Source organism: Aquarana catesbeiana, linkage group LG02, assembly GCF_042186555.1.
Source record: "Aquarana catesbeiana isolate 2022-GZ linkage group LG02, ASM4218655v1, whole genome shotgun sequence".
NCBI classification, from domain to species: domain Eukaryota; kingdom Metazoa; phylum Chordata; class Amphibia; order Anura; family Ranidae; genus Aquarana; species Aquarana catesbeiana.
In genome coordinates, this window is record NC_133325.1 from 627,445,120 (window position 1) to 627,470,912 (window position 25,793).

General features: G+C 44.1%; 1 protein-coding gene across 3 annotated transcripts in view; it reads right to left on the bottom strand.

The window, feature by feature from the left end:
* LOC141128844 (acetylserotonin O-methyltransferase-like) overlaps positions 1-25,325 on the bottom strand; it is a 103,679-nt gene extending 78,354 nt beyond the window's left edge. Inside the window, exons 1-3 of one of the 3 annotated variants that reach the window (XM_073616409.1) lie at positions 25,197-25,302; positions 2,600-2,616; positions 2,276-2,450 (exon numbers count right to left, since the gene is read on the bottom strand). In XM_073616409.1, the coding sequence (XP_073472510.1) occupies positions 2,276-2,447 (172 nt within the window). In that variant the 5' untranslated portion in view covers positions 2,448-2,450; positions 2,600-2,616; positions 25,197-25,302. Of the gene's footprint in view, positions 1-2,275; positions 2,451-2,546; positions 2,617-25,196 lie in introns of all 3 variants that reach the window. The other 2 variants (XM_073616407.1, XM_073616406.1) reach the window with 2 other exon arrangements.
* Between the last annotated feature and the right edge of the window lie 468 nt (positions 25,326-25,793).

Consider the following 25,793-nt stretch of genomic DNA (forward strand, 5'->3'; position numbering starts at 1 on the left):
TACATAGTTAACCCCCCCTCCTGTATATAGTTAACCCCCTCCTGTAACTAGTTAACCCCCCCTCCTGTATTTAGTTACCCCCCCTCCTATATATAGTTAACCCCCCTCCTATATATAGTTAACCCCCAACTGTAAATAGTTAACCCCCCTCCTGTATATAGTTAACCCCCTCCCCTCCTGTATATAGTTAAGCCCCCCTCCTGTATATAGTTAACCCCCCTCCTGTAAATAGTTAACCCCCCCTCCTGTATATAGTTAACCCCCTCCTGTATTTAGTTAACCCCCCTCCTATATATAGTTAACCCCCCTCCTATATATAGTTAACCCCCCTCCTATATATAGTTAACCCCCCTCCTATATATATAGTTAACCCCCCTCCTATATATAGTTAACCCCCCTCCTATATATAGTTAACCCCCCTCCTATATATAGTTAACCCCCTCCTGTAAATAGTTAACTCCCCTCCTGTATATAGTTAACCCCCCCTCCTGTAAATAGTTAACCACCCCTCCTGTATATAGTTAACCCCCCTCCTATAAATAGTTAACCCCCCTCCTGTATATTGTTAACCCCCTCTCCTGTATATAGTTAACCCCCTCTCCTGTATATAGTTAACCCCCCCTCCTGTATATAGTTAACCCCCCCTCCTGTATATAGTTAACCCCCCTCCTGTATATGATTAACCCCCCTCCTGTATATAGTTAACTCCCCCTTCCTGTAAATAGTTAACCCCCTCCTGTATATAGTTAACCCCCCTCCTGTATATAGTTAACCCCCCTCCTGTATATAGTTAACCCCCCTCCTGTATATAGTTAACCCCCTCCTGTAACTAGTTAACCCCCCTCCTGTATTTAGTTACCCCCCTCCTGTATTTAGTTACCCCCCTCCTATATATAGTTAACCCTCCTGTAAATAGTTAACCCCGCCCCTGTATATAGTTAACCCCCTCCCCTCCTGTATATAGTTAACCCCCTCCCCTCCTGTATATAGTTAAGCCCCCCTTCTGCATATAGTTAACCCCCCTCCTGTAAATAGTTAACCCCCCTCCTGTATATAGTTAACCCCCTCCTGTAACTAGTTACCCCCCCCTCCTGTAACTAGTTACCCCCCCCTCCTGTATTTAGTTATCCCCCCTCCTATATATAGTTAACCCCCTCCTATATATAGTTAACCCCCTCCTATATATAGTTAACCCCCTCCTATATATATAGTTAACCCCCTCCTGTATATATAGTTAACCCCCTCCTGTATATAGTTAACCCCCTCCCCTCCTGTATATAGTTAACCCCCTCCCCTCCTGTATATAGTTAAGCCCCCCTCCTGTATATAGTTAACCCCCCTCCTGTATATAGTTAACCCCCCTCCTGTATATAGTTAACCCCCCTCCTGTACATTAAAGTTAAATTGCTGCCTGGGCTTTACACTGAGAGACAGGGACAAGAGCAGAAGGAACTCCACGAGCGGCCAGCGCCGTGTGTTCAGTGGAGAGGGGAGGGGCCGTTCCGTGCAGCTAACCTCGGCTTCAGTGTGAAGAGAGAAGCTGACTCATTGGCTGTACAGATCGAGCCCCCTTCCGCTCTCCACTGAACACAAGGGGAACGATCTAGCGGCGGCGCCGGTGGCCATTTTGTTGAAGCCAGCTGCTGCAAAAGTGCAAAAGCAAACATTCCCGATTTCCCTGGGCAAAAAAGGCAAAATCCCGAATCGGGGTGGCCTCCGATCGGGACGAGAGTCCCAAAATCGGGATTGCCCTGGGAAAATCGGGACTGTTGGCAACTATGCTGCTGTCTATTTTATTCTAAACGACAGATGGAATGCCTGTGTGAGAAGTTCTTGTTTTGTCCGGGGAGAAGAGAAACCTATATCCACAACGATCAGTGGTGGACTGTTCCTGGTGTCCTCACGCCAAGAGCAGAGCTTTGGAGGCTGCTCTGGGCTTGATGACATCAAGACTCAAGGAGGTGCAGGAGCTGCAGGGACTGGTCTTGTGTGGAGAGGAGTGAAGCATCAGGTTGTTATATCTCCTTTCATCTTTCTAGATTTCTGGGGGGGGGGGGGGGTTGTGGCAGTGAGGTCTGGGTAATTTCTTTTCTGGGACCAAATACGTTTGGGAACAGATACACTGAAACCCAGAGGACCCATAATGCAGCCCAAGTAGATCCTTACCATATTTCTATAAGTACTAAAAAAAAATTGGTTGCAAAAACTAATCATAATAGGCCAATATATATTATGTTTGCAAAACAAAAGAACAAGGTAAATCCATAAATCTTACCTTCCAAGTTTTTCATTTCAACTTTTAAGAGCTTCATTCCAGCACAGGTACTGAGTAAGCGATCTGTAGCATCTACATTAGTACACAAATGAGAAGCAATGCCCGCTGCTGACAAGGGCTCACCAACATCATGTAGTAAGTCAAAAATTCCCAGCTCACATGCTGTAAACATGGTCTAAAAGGAAAATACACCACATATTACTGTATTTGTACTGATCATTTACAAAATTTTATTTTTTCATTCCAGTTCTAAAAAGTAGGGCAAATATACAGTATATGTAGCGCATCCCACGTAGGAGCCAGCAGTGAATAGGGATCCCCCACCTTGCACAGTGTTAGACCTGTTGAGAAGAAATAATAATGTAGTTTTAATTTCTTTTATGTCATGAGCCCCATGAGAGGAAGCTGAAAAAATGGCCACAATGAATTCAGCTATTTCCCAACTTTTAATGAATTACCTATTCTTAAATACTATAGACAAACTATTTGCAAAGCTAGAAACCAAAGAACGAAAGATATTTACATTTTCTGGTTGGTTAGATAAAAAAACATGATACTACTAAGATGAGTGGTACTTTACCATTGGTCCAAGACTCCAAGCTGTCCATTGACAAGAAGTGAGGAGAGGCATTGTGAGCTCATCCTCTCAGTCTGCTGCAAACAGAGTGTGCCAGCTTGCATTTAAACTGGCTGCTCTGTATTTAGCTTCTGTCAGGCTGTGCAAGGAGCCCCGTATCTCCGGAACCATGGATGATTTGAGCCCCAAATTTAGACTAGTGGTGGGGTATGACTTCAGCTACATACCCCCCCCCCCCAATTTGGGGTAGTCGCCAAGCTACAACCCTCAAAGACGTTTTTTTTGTTGTTGTTTTTATTTATTTTTTTATGCTCATGGCAGGTGAGGCTCTGCCTCTGTTCTGCACATCCCTGATATATACCATCAACACTATACAAGCAGAAACACATTATGAAGATTGAGCATATTACTTAGAAGATATTTCGGAACAAATATTTCTGCCCTTGGACACGCCTGGTGGTTGAAAGAGATATTACATAAATCTACAAAAAGGTAATCAATAGATCTTTCAACCAATGGAAAATAAGTTACACCTTCTGGGCTAGGCTTATTATAATTTTTATGAGCCTATTGTCAAAAATGGTATATAGGATCAAGATAGATGCTATGGAGGGACACTCATTCAGACACACAGATCCACACACTCCATTCATCAACTCCTATCTCCATATTAATGAAGATTCCTTGACACCTTATACTTTGTAACTCTGAGGGCGCAAGAAGTAATTCCTCTTTAAGCAGAAGCCATCTTGGAAAACACGGCAGCCATTTTAAAACTCTGGTAACCATCTTTTCAGACCAGTAGCCATTTTGGAAAGGGTAATTATGTCGTATTGAGTTTTACCTTGTATTCATTTGTGTTATCTTCAATTTTTTCTTATTGATTATTCTATACAGTTGGATAACTATTTCTCTCGAGTCAATAACTGCCTTGTAGATTTATCTCTAAGCTTCAATTTTTCATTATAAAAATATAGTTTCCCACCTATTGACATAGCAAACGTCTAATTTTATTTCACATTATTTATCACTTACTTACCTGCAGTATAGTAATGGTTGAATTAGTGAAATACAGATGTTCTGTCTAATCGCCATATTTACTTGGTCATTGATTATACAGGGAAATTTTATAATTTCTGTGTCATTTAAAAAGTACAACACTCCCATTAGCGGGTACACAATTAATATTCTTCATTTTATGTAACATTTGTTTCTGTCAACCAATATATATATATATATATATATATATATATATATATATATATATATATACTGGTGAATAAATCTCCTATTTTTAGTCTGTGTTCATATTGATTGATCTTGTATCTTAAAGATATTATTGTTTAAAAATTACTCATTCATTGCAGGAATATTATCCTAATGAGCCCAGCAACATTGTTTTTCGTATTTTATAAGGGGATATTTAACTTGGATGGGGTTAAGGGTATTATGGGATGCCCATTTGACTTTGCAAACTGTTCAGGGACAACTTTCCCATATACAATCTATATACACTTCTTCCTCCAGCACTCGCTTGCAGAACAAAAATCACAGACCCAGTTGGCACACTGATAATTGATCTGAGAAGGCAACGGTCAGATAGACAAAGGCCCTTCACAGGCAGGGACCGTGGGCCCCCTAGTTGGGTAACAAAAGTTAGTGTCCAGCTTCCATCCCTGTGGCTACTGATCCCAGCACCACCTCTTCAGGCAATGCCAGCCCACCTGGCTGCAGCTGCCCCTTTCCTGACCCTCCTGGCTATTTCCCACAGTCCTGCCAAACTGAACACTCACCAGCCTCTTGACTGATTTCTCACTGAAGATCTCCTGAACGTGCTGACCCTCTCCAGCTGTCTTCACTGGCCATATATTAGTACATAGAATGATAATAGTACAATATAGTGCTCTCCGTTTGATATATATAAAAAACGGTACTGCTGATGAAGTCCCGCCCCCTGGGATGTAACGCGTATGGAACCATGTGACCAACGTGACATCACCGGCGTCCTCCGTTTATCCTCGTGGAAGATTGTTGTTGCTTGCCTTATCACCTTAGCACTGAGGAACAGTGCCAGATTTGTAAGTGCAATTGTTTTTATAATAAATGTTTTATATATATAAAACGGAGAGCACTATATTGTACTATTATCATTCTATGTACGAATATATCAGAGCCTATGGTCAGGTCACAGGGGATCTTATGTTACTAGCATACACTCATCTCCAGCGATCCTTTCATCCAGTGGACCAGCATACATACCCTTGTGAAGGGACTGCTTGTGTGACCTAACTGATATACTCAGGGGTCCACACTTTGAGGTGAGCAGTTAGGATTCACTGTTGGTAAAGGCCATTACATGATCACCTTGTGTGTCATCCATAGGACCACCGTTTTTGGACACTTGATGGTGTTTTTTGTAAATATTTACACTACGGACTCTTTTATCATCATTCATGTGTTTTTTCTGTCTGTCTATGCGCTGCACTGCTTTTTTATTATATTGACATATTGACATATTAGGATTTGATATTTTGGCCTTCAGTGTTCAGCTGCTGTTTTATGTTAGAATTTTTTGCGCTGATTGATTTGTTTGTTTTATATATGCTGCTTATTAGTCTCTGTTGACACTAGTGTAATTTCAGATGCAACTTTAGTCACATAGATTTTCATGAAAATGAAAATCACATTGTGCCTGTTCACATCAATGCGACTCAGCACAGAATGATTTTGGAAAAGGCTCCTGTACTACTTTGAAGCAATTCCATTGTGCCTTTGGCCCATAGAATATGCAGACCTTATTAACCACTTCAATATCGGTTACTTTTACCCCCTTCTTGCACAGGCCAATTTTTTTAAGCTTTTAGCGAGGTCGCACATTAACCACCTCAATACAGGGCACTTTCACACCCTTCCTGCCCAGGCCATTTTTCAGCTTTCAGCGCTGTCACACTTTGACTGACAATTGCACGATTATGCTACACTGTAACGATGTGAATTTTTTATAATTTTCTTCACACAGATAGAGCTTTCTTTTGGTAGTAATGAACAACGAAAGACACTCACATGAGTATAGACAGGTAGGCTGCACACCCCATAAAGTGCATAAAAAACTACAAGAACCCCCTATCGGGGCATTAAACCAGCCAATGAGATACAATATGAGTGGTCGAAAAGTTGATTTTATTGGTACAAAAAATATTAATAAAGAACTATAAAATAAATAAATAAATTCTGACTATTCAAGTCAGGACATGAACTGGATACAGCATAAAAATTGCAATGGACAATGCCCGTGATAGGGAACAATGCACAATACAATGTATTATTGGACAACCAAAATTTCTTTGAATATTAGATCCTTAGAATATTACAGTGGACAGTGCCTGTGATTGGAAACAATGTACAATACAGTATATGTAGGACAACAAGAGTTGTAAGTATAAATGCTGACGCGTTTCGACCCTTGCTGGGTCTTCTTCAGAGGATAGTTGTCCACTGTAGGAGTGTAAGCATATATCAAACATAACATAAGACTCAACAATAGCGAACCTATGTACATACAATGTAACATATCTGCATGGGTTGTATAATTACTGTACCTATCACAGGATTCCTGGCAGTTCAAAGTGTTTAAAATAGTATGGTTCCTCCTATGTCCTTTGTCTCCCCCGTGTCGGGCCAACTCCCCAGAGCGCGGGTGGTAGACCAAATGTGCCTTACGAGGGATCACGCCTACATGCCCCCCACACGGGGGGGAAGGAAAGGGACAGCGGACGGCCTGAACTGCACCCAGGTAAATTAGCGATGGTGGTAAAGACAAGGTAAGAAGCAAGGAGTCAATTAATTCCTCCAAATAACTAGCAGATCCCCAATTCTGGGGCATTATAATTCTGTTGACATGTAGGTCCATGGGTATGCAGGGAAACAAATGCGAGGGGCAAAAGGAAGAAGGAAAACTGGAAAGAGGGGGAGGGGGGAAGGGAAAAGGGTAGAAGGGGAGGAAGGGAAAGGAAAAAATGGGGAAGGGGACAAAAAGGGGAGAGGGAAGGGGGAAAAAAAAGGGGGGGGGGAGAAAGGGGAAAAAGGGGAGGAAAAGAGGGGGGGGGGAAGGAGGGGGGGAAAGACGGGGTACGGGGGAAAAAAGGGGGGGAGGGACGTGTGGGGAAAAAAAGGGGGAAGAAATGGATAGATCAACACCGGAGAAAACAGTAAACCCCACGATGTGAGAAAATTAGGAAAGTGACAGGCAGGAATGAACAAACAAACAACAACCAGCAAATGCCCTGCTGCCCATCAAGGACCATGCAGCAATGAAAATGTTAAGGTGAAAACCATAGGGTAACAGCATTAGCCTTCCACCAGTGAAGTGAAATAAAAAAGACCAGCAAAAGCTGGATAAAGAAGGGGGGGGGGAGGGGAATGGGGGGGGGGGACGGGGGGTGGTGTGGTGACAGGATAGGAAAGGAGGTAACAGTGAATGTGAAGGAAAGAAATGGAAAGTGTAGGAGCTCAAATGTGGAAAAACAACAAGGTATGCACAACCCTCCACCAAACCAAACGGTGCGTGATACAAACAATAAGTATAAGGTGCATATGGTGACGGCAGAGCTGATTACCCAATCAAGCGAACCGGAGTAGTTGGATTAATATATTCCAGGTTCTAAAAGATTAAAGTATAAAGTATAATTATAAGTCATAGCTAAGTAAAATGATTAGTAGAGGGGAGATACTGGGGAATAAATAGAAACATTAAAGTCGTTTCAAGTGTACTTACCAATCTGTCAGATCGGTGGATGCATAGCCAGGTATCACACAGTTTGGAGAGGTTCAGTAAACTTCCCCTAGAACTTGGTGCATTTATAGGGAGTGTCAATCGACTAACTCCCATCAGGTGCAGGCGTTCAGACACATTCCTCCCTCCTCCCCCTCCATTAGGGGAAAGAGCGACACAGCTGTGCGCTCAAACGTGACACCCCTGGCATTCCGGAGGAGATTATGCTCTCGGGTACCCCGTCGCTTCCGCCGCAAGTGCGCAGGCGCCGCTACGTCACGTGCACGTGCACTAAGTCGCGCGCGCGTGAGCACGGCGTCTGGAAGGGATCCAGGACGCCGCTGGCAGACAAGAAGCGCCCAGATCCAGGTGCTGACACCTGGTGGGCGCATACAGGAGACGCAGGGCCCAAGCGCCACCCCTCTTGTCCTGCCAGGAAGGCATAGATAGTACACCCCCGCCCCCTAGAGGACAAACACAGGCACTAAAGGGGGGACAGCCAAAGACACAAGACCAAGCAACAATTTAGATATGCACATTGTAAAGTGATAATAAAGAGATGTGACTTAACCAGTCTTCATCACTTACTCGCTAGATACTATAAATAGGGTCTATATGGCTTAAATTGACCTTTTGTTGACCATAGTCTGTACATCGTACTATACATGCCATTATCACCTATAAGGTGGTTATATAATTATACTAGCATTATCCTACTGCAATTTCATGATCAAATGGCACATTGTACAAAAAAGAGATTGCATAATACCAAAATGTACATAGAAAAAATTATACGTAAAAGGAACTATGAACTGTTTTCAGGCTAAATTCTTCTGAGAATAGGATGTTTCAGAGTATAAAACCTACTTTCCTACGTTACACTTTAGACAAAGAAAATTATACATCATACAATAAGGAGTATTGGAGATGATCGTAGTTAAAGTATTTATTAGTTACACGTAGGGAGAACCAGGCAGGAATAAGTCAAAAATTGGAAATGCTGATTTGTGTGTATATTGTAGAAGACTATCCTCTAGTCTACATAGAGGGGGGGAAAAAAGGGGAAGAAACAGGGAAGGGGAGAGGAAGAAAAAATTGATGGTAATGTATTCTCTAACAGGTCTCCGCAGAAAACTGCAGGACTGCAGGACGTTCGGGGTGGAGAATCCTTTCCCATACATTCACTGAGTCCTACCAGATGAAAACCCCTGCAAAAAAGGGGCGAACAAAATCGATTCATTAAGGCCCGGTGGGGAGGTGGCCTGTAACTGGAATATCCATATCTGCTCTATTTGCAGCAGAGACTTGTTCCAGTCACCACCTCTAATTGGGATATGTATTTTGTAGAGGGCCACAAAGGTGACTTTTGGGACCCTGTAGTTGTGTGTAAAAATTATATGCCTCCCAATTGGGAGATACGGGTTCCCCACCTGCATACTGTAGACATGTTGGGAAATGCGTTTCCAAAATTCCTGCCTGGTTTTCCCCACATAGTAAGCGCCACATTCACATTCCATCAGATATACTATTCTGCGGGTGTGGCAGTTCACAAATTGTGTAGGTGTAAATGTATTTCCGTTAGGAAGAGCAAAGGTTTTGTCTTTCTTGATAAGTGAACAGTAGGAACAATGTCCACAGGGGAAGGAACCTGCTATGGAACAATGCTTCAATCTCCTATTTTCATTGATGTATTCGCTCTGGACTAGCTTGTCACGTAGTGACATAGCTCTTTTGTATGTTATGGTGGGTTTTTCTTGAACAAATTCACGCAATTTGGGGTCATCTGTGAGGATGCTCCAATGGCGCTTTATAATCTTTTTGATAGCCAGATGTTGTCGAGAGTAGCGCATGATAATCCGGGTAAGATTACATTCAGAGCTCTTGGAGGGCTTGGGTCTAAAAAGCAGCTGGGATCTAGAGTATCCTATAGCTTGGTTAAACACTTTTTTAAGGCACGATCGACTGTATCCCCTTGCTAACAGTCGATTCTGGAGCCCCTCAGCTTCTTTTTTAAACAGAGTATCATTCGAACAATTGCGCCGAAGGCACAAATATTGTCTATAAGGGATCGAGTTCTTAAGTGGAGTGGGATGAAAACTGTCCGAGTGGAGGACCGTATTCCCGGCAGTTGTCTTTTGGAACAGAGTGCTAGAAAGATTTCTTTCCGCAGTGACCGAAATGGAGACGTCTAGGAAGGTGACGCTGTGGGGATCATGGGTCATCGTAAATCTCAAGTTACGATCGTTCACATTAATCCTATTGAAAAATTCGACTAGTTTGGTCTCAGGTCCCTCCCAGATGACGAAAACGTCGTCGATATACCTCAGCCATTGGGTTATGTGGCCGGTGTATACGACAAGATCCTCATCATCCAAGAGAGACTTCTCCCACTCCCCCAGGTACAGGTTGGCATAAGAGGGGGCACAACAGGTCCCCATAGCCACACCCTGCACCTGGAGGTAGTGGGAGTTGTCAAAACAAAAATGATTGTGGTGAAGTATATAGTGCAGACCGTTCAGAATGAACCTAATCAATGCCGGATCATACTGGGAATGCTGTTGCAAGGCCCTTTGCACAGCAGCCAAACCCTGGGAGTGGGGGATGCTGCTGTACAGCGCCTCAACATCAATAGTCACCAGAATAGCATTGTCTGGTATCCTAAGATCGTTAATGAGTTGTAAGAATTGTATTGTATCCTTAACAAAGGAGGGCAAGGACAGAACAAGAAGTTGCAAGTGTGCATCTATGACACGGCTTAGATTTTCTGATATAGCTCCATTACCGGAGACGATGGGACGGCCTGTAAGTTTAATAGAGTTTTTATGAATCTTGGGTAGACTGTAAAACGTAGCTACCTTAGGATGTGGGGTCCTAACAAATTCATAGATGTTCTTGGTGATTTCGCCTCTATAGAATGCACGATCGACCATGCTATAAAAGCTGGAGTTGTATTGATTGATGTTAAGGGCCGAAATTACTTTATACCATTCTTTGTTCTTTAGAATGTCCAAACACATTGAAACGTAGTCGTCATTATTCATGACGACCACATTGCCCCCTTTATCTGAAGGTTTTATTACAATTTTGGGGTTTTTTGTAAGGCGCTGGAGGGCCAGATTTTCATCATATGAAAGATTAGCCGGTTTAGGTTTGGTTTGTGATAGTTTGCATATGTTGCGAATTGTCTGCCTTAAAAATACTGCTACATTGGGGTTAATGCTCGAAGAGGGGAATGTTGTAGAGGCCTTTTTGAACATTACTAGGGGATTTGGAGTCGATTTGTCCACCTCCTGCAGTAAGGCATCCAAATCGATTTGGTCTATTAAATCCACCGTATTGTTTTCTTGGTAAAGGAGAGTTAGGTCTCGTAAGGCCCTACACTCCTTCATGCTGTAAGGGGACCCATCCACAGCATCATCATCAGAGTCATCCTTGGAATGCAGGTATTTTAATAATAACCTGCGTGCAAAGAGTTGTAAGTTAGTGATTGTTTCAAAGACATCAAAGTTTTGTTCGGGACAAAAGGTTAGTCCACGAGATAGCAGTTGTATCTCACTTGGTGACAGGTTAATGGAGGATAAATTAACCACGCTTAGGTGGTTTGTTGGATCTGTACCACAAAGGGGTCCAAGCCCTTGCCTGTTTAGTTGGTTTGTGGGGACCCAGGTCCCCAAGCTGAGTTTAAAGCTTTTTGTGGAGCTACTTCGTTAGGGGCTACAGCGGAAGTGGAATGTTTAGAAGGTTCCTGTGACAGTGAAATATTACTGTTTAGTTCGGGGGCCACTATCCTACCCACATCAGCAATGTGTTCTTTGGTTGCTGTGTGGCTAGGTTGGGCATCCAGAGAAACTAATTGTGTGGAGGCAGTGTCCATCGCTCGTTTCTTGGAGTCGTGTTCAGGAGAATTCCTGAAACTGCGGTATCTTTTTTGTTGTGATTTACTACGCGCTTGATTGCGTTGGGAGGAATTTTTTCGTTCAGTTTCGGAATCCGAGGACCTCCGAAGTTTTTAAATTTGAGCATTATTTTTGTTCTTAAATTCCCGACGCAAATGGTTATTTGGTAGGGACCCATAATTTTTCCATCTGTAGGCATGGCCCTCCGAAAAAGCATGTTTGTCTCTCCAAAACTGCGTTTCCTTGTTATGTAGAATATTTTTGTTAAAGGTTGAAAGATTTTCTTCCAATAAGGTCTGAGATTCAGCAAACAGGGGGTGTTGGGCATATTGAGTCAGTGCTTGTTCCAATTTGTTGATAACACCGTCTAGGCCAATTTGTTTGTTGTATTCCCTGGATAGGATGGACATCATCTCCCGAGAGCACAATTTGAGATTGGCCTCCCATTCGGCTTTGCACTCATCGCTTATTAGGTCAACATTTGTAAAAATTTGGACAAGTAGTCCATAGGGGTTAATCTGTTCCTCAAGGTACCTGCCAAAACTTTTGACGTGCTAAAACTTTTGACGTGCTTTGACGTGCTAAAAGAGGGCAGACTTTCTCTCAAGTACCTTAGTTAGTTTTTGAAATAGTGATGTAATGGACAGAGTTTTTTGGTCTCCCTGTTCAAAAGAATTCTCATATTGAGTCATTAAATGAGCCCAATCGGCCCCTGTGAATTTACTCATCCTAGATAGAGGGTCACAGCCTTTTATAGCTGGAGTAGGTATAAAAAAAACAAGAAAAACAAAAGAAAAAACCATATGTCAGAATCATATACAGCGCCTCAAAACCAGTTCACAGTTCATGTCTCAACTCGAGTGTCAGAGGAAACGGGGGAAGGGTGTTTAACCACCCAAAAATACGAAAATGAACAACGAAAGACACTCACATGAGTATAGACAGGTAGGCTGCACACCCCATAAAGTGCATAAAAACTACAAGAACCCCCTATCGGGGCTTTAAAGCAGCCAATGAGATACAATATGAGTGGTCAAAAAGTTGATTTTATTGGTACAAAAAATATTAATAAAGTACTATAAAATAAATAAATAAATTCTGACTATTCAAGTCAGGACATGAACTGAATACAGCATAAAAATTGCAACGGACAATGCCCGTGATAGGGAACAATGCACAATACAATGTATTATTGGACAACCAAAATTTCTTTGGATATTAGATCCTTAGAATATTACAGTGGACAGTGCCTGTGATTGGAAACAATGTACAAAACAGTATATGTAGGACAACAAGAGTTGTAAGTATAAATGCTGACGCGTTTCGACCCTTGCTGGGTCTTCTTCAGAGGATAGTTGTCCACTGTAGGAATGTAAGCATATATCAAACATAACATAAGACTCAACAATAGCGAACCTATGTACATACAATGTAACATATCTGCATGGGTTGTATAATTACCTATCACAGGGTTCCTGGCAGTTCAAAGTGTTTAAAATAGTATGGTTCCTCCTATGTCCTTTGTCTCCCCCGTGTCAGGCCAACTCCCCAGAGCGCGGGTGGTAGACCAAATGTGCCTTACGAGGGATCACGCCTACATGCCCCCCACACAGGGGGGGGAGGAAAGGGACAGCGGACGACCCAAACTGCACCCAGGTATATTAGTGATGGTGCTAAAAACAAGGTAAGAAGCAAGGAGTCAATTAATTCCTCCAAATAACTAGCAGATCCCCAATTCAGGGGCATTATAATTCTGTTGACATGTAGGTCCATGGGTATGCAGGGAAACAAATGCGAGGGGCAAAAGGAAGAAGGAAAACTGGAAAGAGGGGGAGGGGGGAAGGGAAAAGGGTAGAAGGGGAGGAAGGGAAAGGAAAAAATGGGGAAGGGGACAAAAAGGGGAGAGGGAAGGGGAAAAAAAAAAGGGGGGGGGAGAGAAAGGGGAAAAAGGGGAGGAAAAGAGGGGGGGAGGGAAAAAAGGAGGGGGGGAAAGACGGGGTACGGGGGAAAAAAGGGGGGGAGGGACGTGTGGGGAAAAAAAGGGGGAAGAAATGGATAGATCAACACAGAAGAAAACAGTAAACCCCACGATGTGAGAAAATTAGGAAAGTGACAGGCAGGAATGAACAAACAAACAACAACCAGCAAATGCCCTGCTGCCCATCAAGGACCATGCAGCAATGAAAATGTTAAGGTGAAAACCATAGGGTAACAGCACCAGCCGTCCACCAGTGAAGTGAAATAAAAAAGACCAGCAAAAGCTGGATAAAGAAGGGGGGGGGGGTTGAGGGGAATGGGGGGGGGTGACAGGATAGGAAAGGAGGTAACAGTGAATGTGAAGGAAAGAAATGGAAAATGTAGGAGCTCAAATGTGGAAAAACAACAAGGTATGCACAACCCTCCACCAAACCAAACGGTGCGTGATACAAACAATAAGGATAAGGTGCATATGGTGACGGCGGAGCTGATTACCCAATCAAGCGAACCGGAGTAGTTGGATTAATATATTCCAGGTTCTAAAAGATTAAAGTATAAAGTATAATGATAAGTCATATAAGTAAAATGATTAGTAGAGGGGAGATACTGGGGAATAAATAGAAACATTAAAGTCGTTTCAAGTGTACTTACCAATCTGTCAGATCGGTGGATGCATAGCCAGGTATCACACAGTTTGGAGAGGTTCAGTAAACTTCCCCTAGAACTTGGTGCATTTATAGGGAGTGTCAATCGACTAACTCCCATCAGGTGCAGGCGTTCAGATACATTCCTCCCTCCTCCCCCTCCATTAGGGGAAAGAGCGACACAGCTGTGCGCTCAAACGTGACCCCCCCGGCGTTCCGGAGGAGATTATGCTCTCGGGTACCCCCGTCGCTTCCGCCGCAAGTGCGCAGGCGCCGCTATGTCACGCGCACATGCACTAAGTCGCGCGCGCGTGAGCACAGCGTCCGGAAGGGATCCGGGACGCCGCTGGCAGACAAGAAGCGCCCAGATCCAGGTGCTGACACCTGGTGGGCGCATACAGGAGACGCAGGTCCCAAGCGCCGCCCCTCTTGTCCTACCAGAAAGGCATAGATAGTACACCCCCGCCCCCTAGAGGACAAACACAGGCACTAAAGGGGGGACAGCCAAAGACACAAGACCAAGCAACAATTTAGATATGCACATTGTAAAGTGATAATAAAGAGATGTGACTTAACCAGCCTTCATCACTTACTCACTAGATACTATAAATAGGGTCTATATGGCTTAAATTGACCTTTTGTTGACCATAGTCTGTACATCGTACTATACATGCCATTATCACCTATAAGGTGGTTATATAATTATACTAGCATCATCCTATTGCAATTTCATGATCAAATGGCACATTGTACTAAAAAGAGATTGCATAATACCAAAATGTACATAGAAAAAATGATACGTAAAAGGAACTATGAACTGTTTTCAGGCTAAATTCTTCTGAGAATAGGATGTTTCTGAGTATAAAACCTACTTTCCTATGTTACACTTTAGACAAAGAAAATTATACATCATACAATAAGGACTATTGGAGATGATCGTAGTTAAAGTATTTATTAGTTCATGTCCTGACTTGAATAGTCAGAATTTATTTATTTATTTATTTTATAGTACTTTATTAATATTTTTTGTACCAATAAAATCAACTTTTTGACCACTCATATTGTATCTCATTGGCTGCTTTAAAGCCCCGATAGGGGGTTCTTGTAGTCTTTTGGTAGTATTTAATCACTTCTGGGTTTTTTAGTTTTAGTTTCTGTCAGTAAATTTTGTAAATAAGTAATTTTTTTTCTTCACTAATGGGTGCTGATGAGGGGGCACTGATGGGCACTGATAGACTGCACTGATGGGCACTTATGAGGTGGCACTTATGGGCACTGATGAGGCGGCACAGATGAGGGGGCACGAATATGCCGCACTTATGGGCACTGATAGGTGGCACTGATAGGCGGCACTGATGAACACTGATAGGCGGCACTGGTGGGCACTGATGGGTGGCACTGGTGGGCACTGATAGGTGGCACTGGTGGGCACTAATAGCCAGCACGGATGGGCGGCACTGTTGGGCACTGATGGGCATTGATGTGTGGCATTGATGGGCAGCACTGACTGGCATTACTAATGGGCACTGATTGCTGGCACTTGTGGGCACTGATTGCTGGCACTGGTGGGCACTTATTGCTGGCACTGGTGGGGCTTTATTTTAATCAGGGCACTGATGATCGTTGCCCTGATTACATGCCTAGGTGTCCTCTGCGAGGAGATGCCGCTGATCGGCTCTCCTCTCCTCACACTCTGTCAGTGTGAAGCAAGGAGCGCCGATTACCGGCATCTCCATGTTTACATGTGACCAACTGTGATTGGACACAGCCAATCACATGGTTAAAGAGCCACGGGCGCAGCTCTTTACAGAGATCGGGTCTAGCCGTGTCCTAGCAACGCGGCACAGCTGCGATCATAGCTTTGCATGCCCCCGCGGGCGTGCGAGAGCGGCCGTTCTGAGTCCCGTCATATGACGTCCACTCAGAACGAGAGCTGCACTTCCTCGCTGTCATTTGACGGTGGGCGGGTGGCAAGTTGTTAAATGACAATTGTGTGGTCATGCAACACTGTAGCCAAACAAAATTGTTATAATTTTGTTCACACAACTAAAGCTTTCTTTTGGGGGTATTCACCACTGAGTGTTGGTCTTTAGGAACACATTACACCCGTATTTAAGGTGTATAGTAATATGCTCCCAATCAACTGGCTCCCACCACCAACGCCCCTTCCTGTGACAGCAGGTGGCGTTCATGTGTGTTTGAGCTTTGGGGTGCAAACCCTAATGCAATAGGCTGTGCACACCTATGGGTGTCAGGATGATTAATTTGCATTATTTCTGTTTCTACATTGTAATATATAATAAAATAGTTTTTACTCACCATAATGCAGAATCAGTGGGAACCCTGAGCTTGTCGCCTGCCACCAGATGCAGCATGCCACCATTGCCTGCCACCAAATGCAGCTTGTCACTTGCCACTGAAGCCTGCCACTAGATGCAGTATGCCATTTTCCACCCATAGCCTGTCACCAGATGCAGTGTGCCACTTGCCACCCATAGCCTGCCACCAGATGCAGTGTGCCACTTTCCACCCATAGCCTGCCACCAGATGCAGTGTGCCACTTTCTACCCATAGTCTGCCACCAGATGCAGTGTGCCACCCATAGTCTGCCACCAGATGCAGTGCAACTTGCCACATAGCCTGGCACCAGATGCAGTGTGCCACTTTCCACCCATAGTCTGCCACCAGATGCAGTGTGCCACCCATAGCCTGCCACCAGATGCAGTGAAACTTGCCATTCATAGCCTGCCACCAGATGCAGTGTGCAACTTTCCACCCATAGCCTTCCACCAGATGCAGCGTGCCACTTGCCATCCATAGCCTGCCAACAGATGCAGTGCAACCTGCCACCCATAGCCTGCCACCAGATGCAGTGTGCCACTTGCCATCCATAGCCTGCCAACAGATGCAGTGCAACCTGCCACCCATAGCCTGCCACCAGATGCAGCGTGCCACTTGCCATCCATAGCCTGCCAACAGATGCAGTGCAACCTGCCACCCATAGCCTGCCACCAGATGCAGTGTGCCACTTTCCACCCATAGCCTGCCACCAGATGCAGTGTACAACTTTCCACCCATAGCCTGCCACCAGATGCAGTGTGCTACTTCCCACCCATAGCCTGCCACCAGATGCAGTGTGCCACTTGCCACCCATAGCCTGCCACCAGATAAAGTGTAATTTGCCACTCGCAGCCTACCACTAATCCGAAACACTGGGACTCCAGGAAGGTGAACGCCCCTCCCACTGCTGGCTGCTGATGTGACTCCTCCCACGCTGAGACCTGCCCAAAAGTGAAGGACTACAAGTCCCAGCTAGAACCCCTGATATCTGAAGATGTGACCCCGCCCCCAAAATTGAAGGACAGGCATGAGCCCCTGAGATCTAAGGGTGTGACCACATAGATTTCACAAGTTCATGCTGGGACCTATAGTTCCTCACTAATTGGGGGGGTGGGTCACATCTTCAGCTTTGAGGGGTTCATGGTGCGACCTGTAGTCCTTCACTTTTGGGGGGGACTACAAGTCCCAGCATGAACCCTGCCCTGATATCTAAGGATGTGTCCATCCCTCCGAGGGTGTCTCATCTGTCCACTCCTCTTCTGCCAGCATACATATCTGCTGACTGTCCTCTCTGCAGTCTCCACTAAGAGGCTTGCTAGTGGCTCCAGGCAGGCTGACACACAAAAACTGAGCTGAGAGCTCTGCTGTGAGGTGCTGACCTGACTGAGCATTCTAAGCCTGATCTCTCACCTGTGACTGCAGTGCCTGAGCCTCCCGATCATTCTTTTGCATGCCACCCGCCGGAGAAGATACAGGGAGGAGGTGGGTGGAGCTAAGCAGTAGGCGCGGTAGAGGAGAAAGTGAAATCCAGTCTGCACTCTGAATGCTGGGGCCTCTGCCTCTCTCCTCCTTGTGATGTCACTGGTTGCTAGACACCAGGCGTGCCATGGCTAGCAACCAGTTTGGCAGTGAGCCAGCGGCCGGTGGTAAAGAACGCAAAGCGGGTCTCCGCCGGGCCAGGAGCCCAGGCTGACAGTGAGTGACAGGCAGCGGCAATACCAGGGCCAATTTAGGGGACATCAGACATCCGGGACATGTGGTCACCCTAGATGCGCCCCCTAGATTTTGTCCCCTCTGCCCCCCCCCCACGCCACTGGGCTCAGATAAGTATTGGGGCGGCAGAGGGGAGGCTGCTGCACACAGAAGGCTTTTTATCTTAATGCATAAAATACATTATGGTAAAAAATCTTCTGACTTTACAACCACTTTTGGCCATAGATGCGTAGAATTTCTAACAAAAATCCTTAGGAGAAGAATGTTCTAAGAAACTTTGTTTTTCTGATCATTACTGAGTCAATTTGGTGATTGTTCTTGTCTGCAACAACGAGAAAATTCAAAGGAGCAGGTCGGAAATTTTTTTTCAGATGCACAAATTTCCAACAGCGTATGTGGTTTTCATTTGGTAAAGTTCATTTATTCCAAAATCAAAAGCTACATCTTACTGACTAAGGGATACAGTCTAAAGTTGGCCATACATGTATCTTTTTTTTTGATCAGCAGTGGGCTGATTGGAAAAACTGCATGTTTCCCCATCAAATCAAGGTGGATGAGGGAATCCTCCCCGCTGTGTCATTGGTTTGATCAGATGCTTGTCCAAGCCGGTAACGGCTTGTTTACATGAAACCAAAACCGGAAGTGACAAAATCCTTGTCACTTCCAGTTTCTGACATCACACAGGAGAAACAACACCAGTTCCTCTCACTGTGTCCCAGGAACCAGATGCCCCCAGTCACATCCTTTCCGGGCTCCCTGAGGGGGCGGCGGAAGGGGGATGGGACCCCCTTCCACCACCTGTAGGAGTAATCTTCTTATATGCTTAAGGTAATCGGTCCTAAAAGAATAATCACCCTTCCAATGCAGCAACGTACCGGAACGTCGCTGGGCGGCAATTGTACAAAATTTGTATTCAATGCCATATTAGGCATTGTTTTGTATTGAGTTGAAAGGATTAAAACCTTGATCACCCCTGACTGGGTTTATATTGCTGTTTTTGACCCTGTTTGTGACATTTAACCTCACTTCATATGCCCATGACAGCCCATGACAACAGAAATAGAAACAGTTGTTAACAAGATAGGAAGATAGTAATAATAGCATGACAAAGGTTCTAAACCTACCTCATTTTACTGAACAACATGTGTTTGTTGTACACTCTGTGAACTTCCTGTTCTGAAAGATACTTAGAGCAAATCACTCCAATGGGATCAGAGATCCTACTAAAAACCTGACCGAGGTTATCCCCCTACCCCACTAATTTTGTCTGGGGGGCATTTTGTTTATCTTTACAGGCCAGTTTACTCTGAATGGACACAGCTGCTGGAGAGTTAAGTTAAACTGCAGTGGTTTACCTCTCCTGCAGGTGTCAATGCTGATTGCGGTACAGGGCGGTGTGGTGCGTGATTCAGAGAATTACACAGCTCTTTTTGTGATACAAACTTGATTTGAACTGCACAAAAGTGATACTTCAATTATGTCACTATACAGCAGTGTGATACACTGCTGCACAGTGACATTGCATCCTGTACGGTGCTCTGTGATAGAATACAGTATGTCTGCATTTTATTGCAGCTTGCTGAGTTTTGTTGCAGTGTGAATGGAACACACAGAAAACAATTGTGCAATACAGTGCAGTAAAATGCCAGTCACCGCACATATATGTGAATTGGGCCTACAACATTTTCCATCTGATCTTAAATACCTCAATAATATATCATATTCTAATTTCTTTCCTTCCCAAACTTTGATGGTCGGAGTGATCTGCCAACACATAAAGCTGCCTCAGCGCCCATCCCCACCCCATCACCACCACCCCCACCAATTTTTCCCATCAATACCACAGTTCAATCAAATAAAATGGTATATATATTCTATATATGCTCAAACTTGAAGACTCTCAAATCTAGAGTTAGGACCGCAGTGTACAGAGGATCCTTGGTGAAGCACTGCAGCTTCCACATATATTTGCAAATGTTACATAGTTGGTAAGGTTGAATAAAGACACCAGTCCATCCAGTTTAACCTGAGTGAGTGTGGGTGCATGTCTACAATTGTCCCTATCCCTGTACAATGTGTCTCATTAAGATGCTCATCTATTATTATTATTTATTTAAGGTACCCATATAGTGCTGTCAATTTACACAGCGCTCCACACATACATCACACACTCACATCAGTCCCTACCCTCAAGGAGCCCACAATCCAAGGTCCCCAACTCACACCCATATACCGAGGCCAATTTTGGACAGAAGCCAATTAACCTCCCAGCATGTCTTTGGAGTGTGGGAGGAAACCGGAGTACCCGGAGGAAACCCACACAGGCACAGGGAGAACATGCAAACTCCAAGCAGGTAGTGTTGTGGTTGGGATTCAAACCAGCAACCCTTTTTACTGCTAGGTGAGAGTGCTAACCACTATACCACTGTGAAGCCCGATTAAAACTGCATGCAATTAAAACCTCAGTTTTTACCATTAACTTTTGAACAGGGTCAGTTTTTTGTTAGCAGGCTAGCTGGTAAGTGTGCTGGGAAATGTTTGATCGGTTTCAAAATGGTATATAGTACCTCAGTATATACCAATGTAAGATAGAGAATATAATATATTGAAATATGAGCATATGTAAATGACATGTTGTAGGGGCTAATTTTAATCCCAGCAATAAGAGCAATTCGGAGAATTGATTATTTAATATCCAGTAGCTTAAAGAGTAACTCCACTTTTGTTGAGAGAAAAATAATTCCCCTCTGTGTGGTCTGTGTGTACATTGCAGGGATTTTAACAAACTTTGTTGCAGATTCCTAACTTTTGTTATCCTGACGAAATCCCCGTGTGTTTGTCTGTGTCCATGTGGTAAGTGAATCTAATGCGATTGGTTTCATAATGATCAATCAGCTGCTGCACCTGCAGGGCTCTAATAAGGAAAATGGCAAGGTCTGCATCCCCTTAGATGTGGTTTTCTATTGGGAGTATCTCACCAAAAATGTTATTTTTTTTTGCAGGGGGTGCTTGATATGTTATTTGTATCTTAGTATAGACTTCTGGGAAAATCAGTGAGCCAACCACACTGTCAGAAAATTATGTTTCTGGGGGGCATTCTGTTTACATTCTGTGTACAGAACACCTCCAGGTAGCCATATTGCTTTGCATTTTACTGAAAAATACAGCGCTGCAGATTGAAAAAAAAAATGTAATTTTTTAATAAAATTCAATTACAATATGACTTGTGTCGCAACTGTATATGCTATATTACTTTTTTTTTATTTGCTATTTTTTTCCTTACGAAAGTGGAGTTACCCTTTAAATGTTAACTTGGCATTTATGCTATAGGGTATCAACAAGAAACAGTCCCTGGAATTCATAAAGGATGCCAGATAGATTTTGTGTCTCTCATGCATCGTAAAAATGGCACAGAGCGTGCCAAATTCATGTACCCGTCTAGAACTTGTGCTTGAATTTAGTACACGCTGAAACACTTTTAAAATGCACGCGAGACACTTTAGCAAAATCTGTCTCTTTGCCAAAACAAAGATGGCCTTAAGGCCACTTTTGTGAGATACCAAACTGCCGTATTCTATTTGGCGCATTCACTGAGCCATAATGTAAAAGTGATACATTTTAAAACTACCTGAATTTGGTGCAGGAGTCGCTGTCAGAACCAAAAGTTTTGCAGATGTTTTATAAATTTGTTGGAATACATTACTAAAAGAGGGATTATTATTTTTATAATACAGGATTTAAATAACGCCAACAGTTTGCGCAGCGCTTTACAACATGAGGGCAGACAGTACAGTTACAATACAATTCAATACAGGAGGGATCAGAGGGCCCTGCTCGTTAGAGCTTACAATCCAGAAGGGAGGATCAAGTGAAACAAAAAGGTAATAACTGTGGGGGATGAGCTGATGGAGAAAATGAAAATACAGTTGTTAGGTGTGGGTAGAATAGGCTTCTCTGAAGAGGAGGCTTTTTAGTGATAGTCTAAAAGCTAATACAGTAGGAGATAATCGGACAGATTGGGATAAGGAGATCCATAGGATTGGAGAGGCTCTGGAAAAGTCCTGGAGGAGAGCATGGGAGGAGGTGACGAGGGAGCAAGAGAGCATGAGGTATTGAGAGGAATGAAGAGAATGATTAGGTTGGTATTTTGAGACTAGGCTAGTGATGTAGCTGGGGCTAAGCTGTGGATGGCTTTGTAAGTTGTTGTTAGTATTTTGAAATTAATTAGTTGGGTGAGCGGAAGCCAGTGGAGGGATTGACAGAGAGGAGTAGCAGACACAGAGTGATTGGTAAGGTGGATGAGTCTGGCAGCAGCATTCATGATGGATTGAAGGGGGGTAGACTATGTAGAGGTAAGCCAATAGGAAGGGAGTTTCAGTAGTTGAGGCGAAAGATGACCAGGGAATGAATTAAGAGCTTTGTTGTGTCATTGGTTAGAAAGGAGCATATTTTGGAGATGTTGCAGAGGTTGAGGCGGCAAGATTTGGACAGTGATTGAACATGGGGCCTTAAGGAGAGTTCAGAGTCCAGGACTACACCTAGGACCTTGGCATGTGGGGATGGGCTTATAGTTGTACCATTGATTTTGACAGAGAGATCAGGGGAAGGGGCATGTGGGGGAGGAAAAATTACAAGTTCAGTTTTGGATAGATTGAGTTTGAGGAAGTGGTGTGACATCCAGACTTATATATCTGTTAGTAAATTAGTGATATGTGAAGAAACGGAGCTGGTGAGCTAAGGGGCAGAGAAATAGATTTGTGTGTTTTCAGCGTAGAGATGGTATTGGAAGCCATGGGGATTAATGCCAGTAAAGGTGTGCAGCAGCTTTATTGAATTCCACCCAAACTGTCCTTATTTTATCTTAACCACTTGCTTACTGGGCACTTAAACCCCCCTCCTGCCCAGACCAATTTTCAGCTTTCAGCGCTGTCGCACTTTGAATGACAATTGCGCGGTCATGCTACGCTGCACCCTAGTGAAATTTTTATCATTTTTTTTCCCACAAATAGAGCTTTCTTTTGGTGGTATTTAATCACAGCTGGGCTTTTTATTTTTTACTAAACAAACAAAAAAAGATGGAAATTTTTGAAAAAAAAAAAATCATGTTTAATAGTTTGTTATAAAATTTTGCAAACAGGTAATTTTTCTCCTTCATTGATATGCGCTGATGAGGCGGCACTGGTGGGCACTGATAGGCTGCACTGATAGGCATGGATAGGCACAGTTAAGGCGGCACTGATAGGCACAGTTAAGGCAGCACTGATAGGCATAGTTAAGGCGGCACTGATAGGCACAGTTAAGGCCGCACTGATAGGCACAGATAAAGCGGTACTGATGGGCACAGATAAGGCGGCACTGATGGCCACTGATGGGCGCTGATGGGTGGCACGGATGGGTGGCACGGATAGGTGGCACAGATGGGCACTGATAGGTACCACTGATGGGGGGCACTGGTGGGCGGCACTGATGGGGGGCACTGATGGGTGGCACTGATGGGCAGTGATGGGCGGCACTGATGGGCAGTGATGGGCGGCACTGATGGGCACTTATGGGCACTGGTAGGTGACACTGATGGGCACTGATAGATTGCACTGATGTGGGTGCTGATGGGTGGCACTGATGTGGGTGCTGATGGGTGGCACTGATGTGGGTGCTGATGGGTGGCACTGTGGGCACTGATGGGTGGCACTGTGGCCACTGATGGGTGGCACTGTGGGCACTGATTGATGGCACTGATTGATGGCACTGTGGGCACTGATGGGTGACGCTGGTGGGCACTGGTAGGCGGCACTGCTGCCTACTGCTCTGTATCAGAAGAGCGCCGTGATCGGGACTGATGTCCCTCTCATGGCCGCCGGTGATCGGGTTTCTTTTTTCCTCCTCACGCTGTCAGCGCGAGGAGGAAAAATAGCCGATTACCGGCTCTGTTTACATCACATGATCAGCTGTCATTGGCTGACAGCTGATCATGTGGTAAGGGGTCGGGACCGACCCCTTACTCTGATCTGTGATCAGGCGAGTCTCATAGACTCGCTGATCACCGAGCGCGCCACGCGCGCCCTGCAGGGGGCGCGCAGGCCGCTCGTGCACGGGACGACGTCAATAGACGTCGTCCCGGCAATTTAGATCCACGCTGTTGCCGTCATTTGGCAATGGCCCCGATCTGAAGCGGTTAAACTTGGCTCAGATGTTGCACCACAATGTAGAAGTGGATCAGTGGCGGGTGGTGCTAAACTTTTTTGGGGGGGCGGCAAACACACTCACCCCTCCAGGGTCACGATGCCACGGCTTCCCCAGCATCTCCTTCCGGCTAACCGGGTCTTCTTTAGATCTGCCTCCTGTCCTGATTTGCTGGGAGGATAAGCCAGAAACTGATAGCTAATATTGATTCGCTAGTGTCACAAGTGCGTGGGTTCCCAACCTTTTTTTAACCCAATTAGAGCCTCAGGCTCTAAAAAATAAACTCATAGAAAGCTATGAGTCCGGAGCCCCACATGCAAATCTCATGCAAACTAGGGGGGTGCCGCCTGCACCCATTATGGAACAGCCACCACTGAAGTGGAGCAAATTAGGACTACCTGAATTTGGCACACAAGTCATTAGTACCAGAACTGTCACAGATTTTTGTTTTTATTAGGTGCAACACATTAACAAGAGCAATCCACACCAGAAAAGTAGCACAGCAGCTTTACTGAATTTCCCCTAAAGGGTTGTGTCCAGTTTATACATTTCAAATTTAGTAATATTTTTGGAAGGCCATTACCTCATATTACCTCAGTACTTAGATCAGATAAAACATTGACTAAACAAATAGTTCTCTAAAAGGGGGAATAATGTTCACATGATTTCTGCTGTAAAATGAATGTCTAATAGGCAATATGGAGCTGTTTAGTGGATGTATACTGTATATACTGTAAAAGTCACAAACAAACAATGAACAGTCGAGTACAGAAGTAGGAATACTAAATATAAAGAAAATAGTATTTTAGACATATATTCTTACCTTTGAGGCTAAAAAGCCATCCCTATAATACAGCAATTGCTTTAGATAGTCAAGTTCGGAGGAGCTCATGTTGGTGTGATATTCAGTGGCTTGGTCTGTCATCATAAGCTGCTTTCTATCTGCATATATAATACTATAAAGAACTAAGCCGGGCTTAGACATTTGATTCCACACCTGACCTAATTTTGCGGGCAGCCTATTTCTGGATTTATTGGAGCTGTTAAGAGGTGGAAACTGTAGATGTGTTGTTTGTGAGTTGAATTGACCTCCTGTAATTTAAGATCCCATGTCTCTGATAAGGAGCTTGAGTACTTGGAAATGTGGGCACACTTGGAGGATCACATGAATTGTAGTGTTTCTTCCACAGCACATTTTTTGACGATTTATCATGGACTTTGCGCATGAACTTTTGTTTCTTTTATTTAAATGACATTCACTTATTTAACACTTGTACACGTTATTCATTGTTTGGGATAATAAATTATATGGTGAGGTTCTGTTACATATTTGTTTACACTGATGCACTTTATATATTTTTTGTTAATTATTATATAATTTTCTATGTGCACAGCACATATATTCTTATTTGCATTTGTA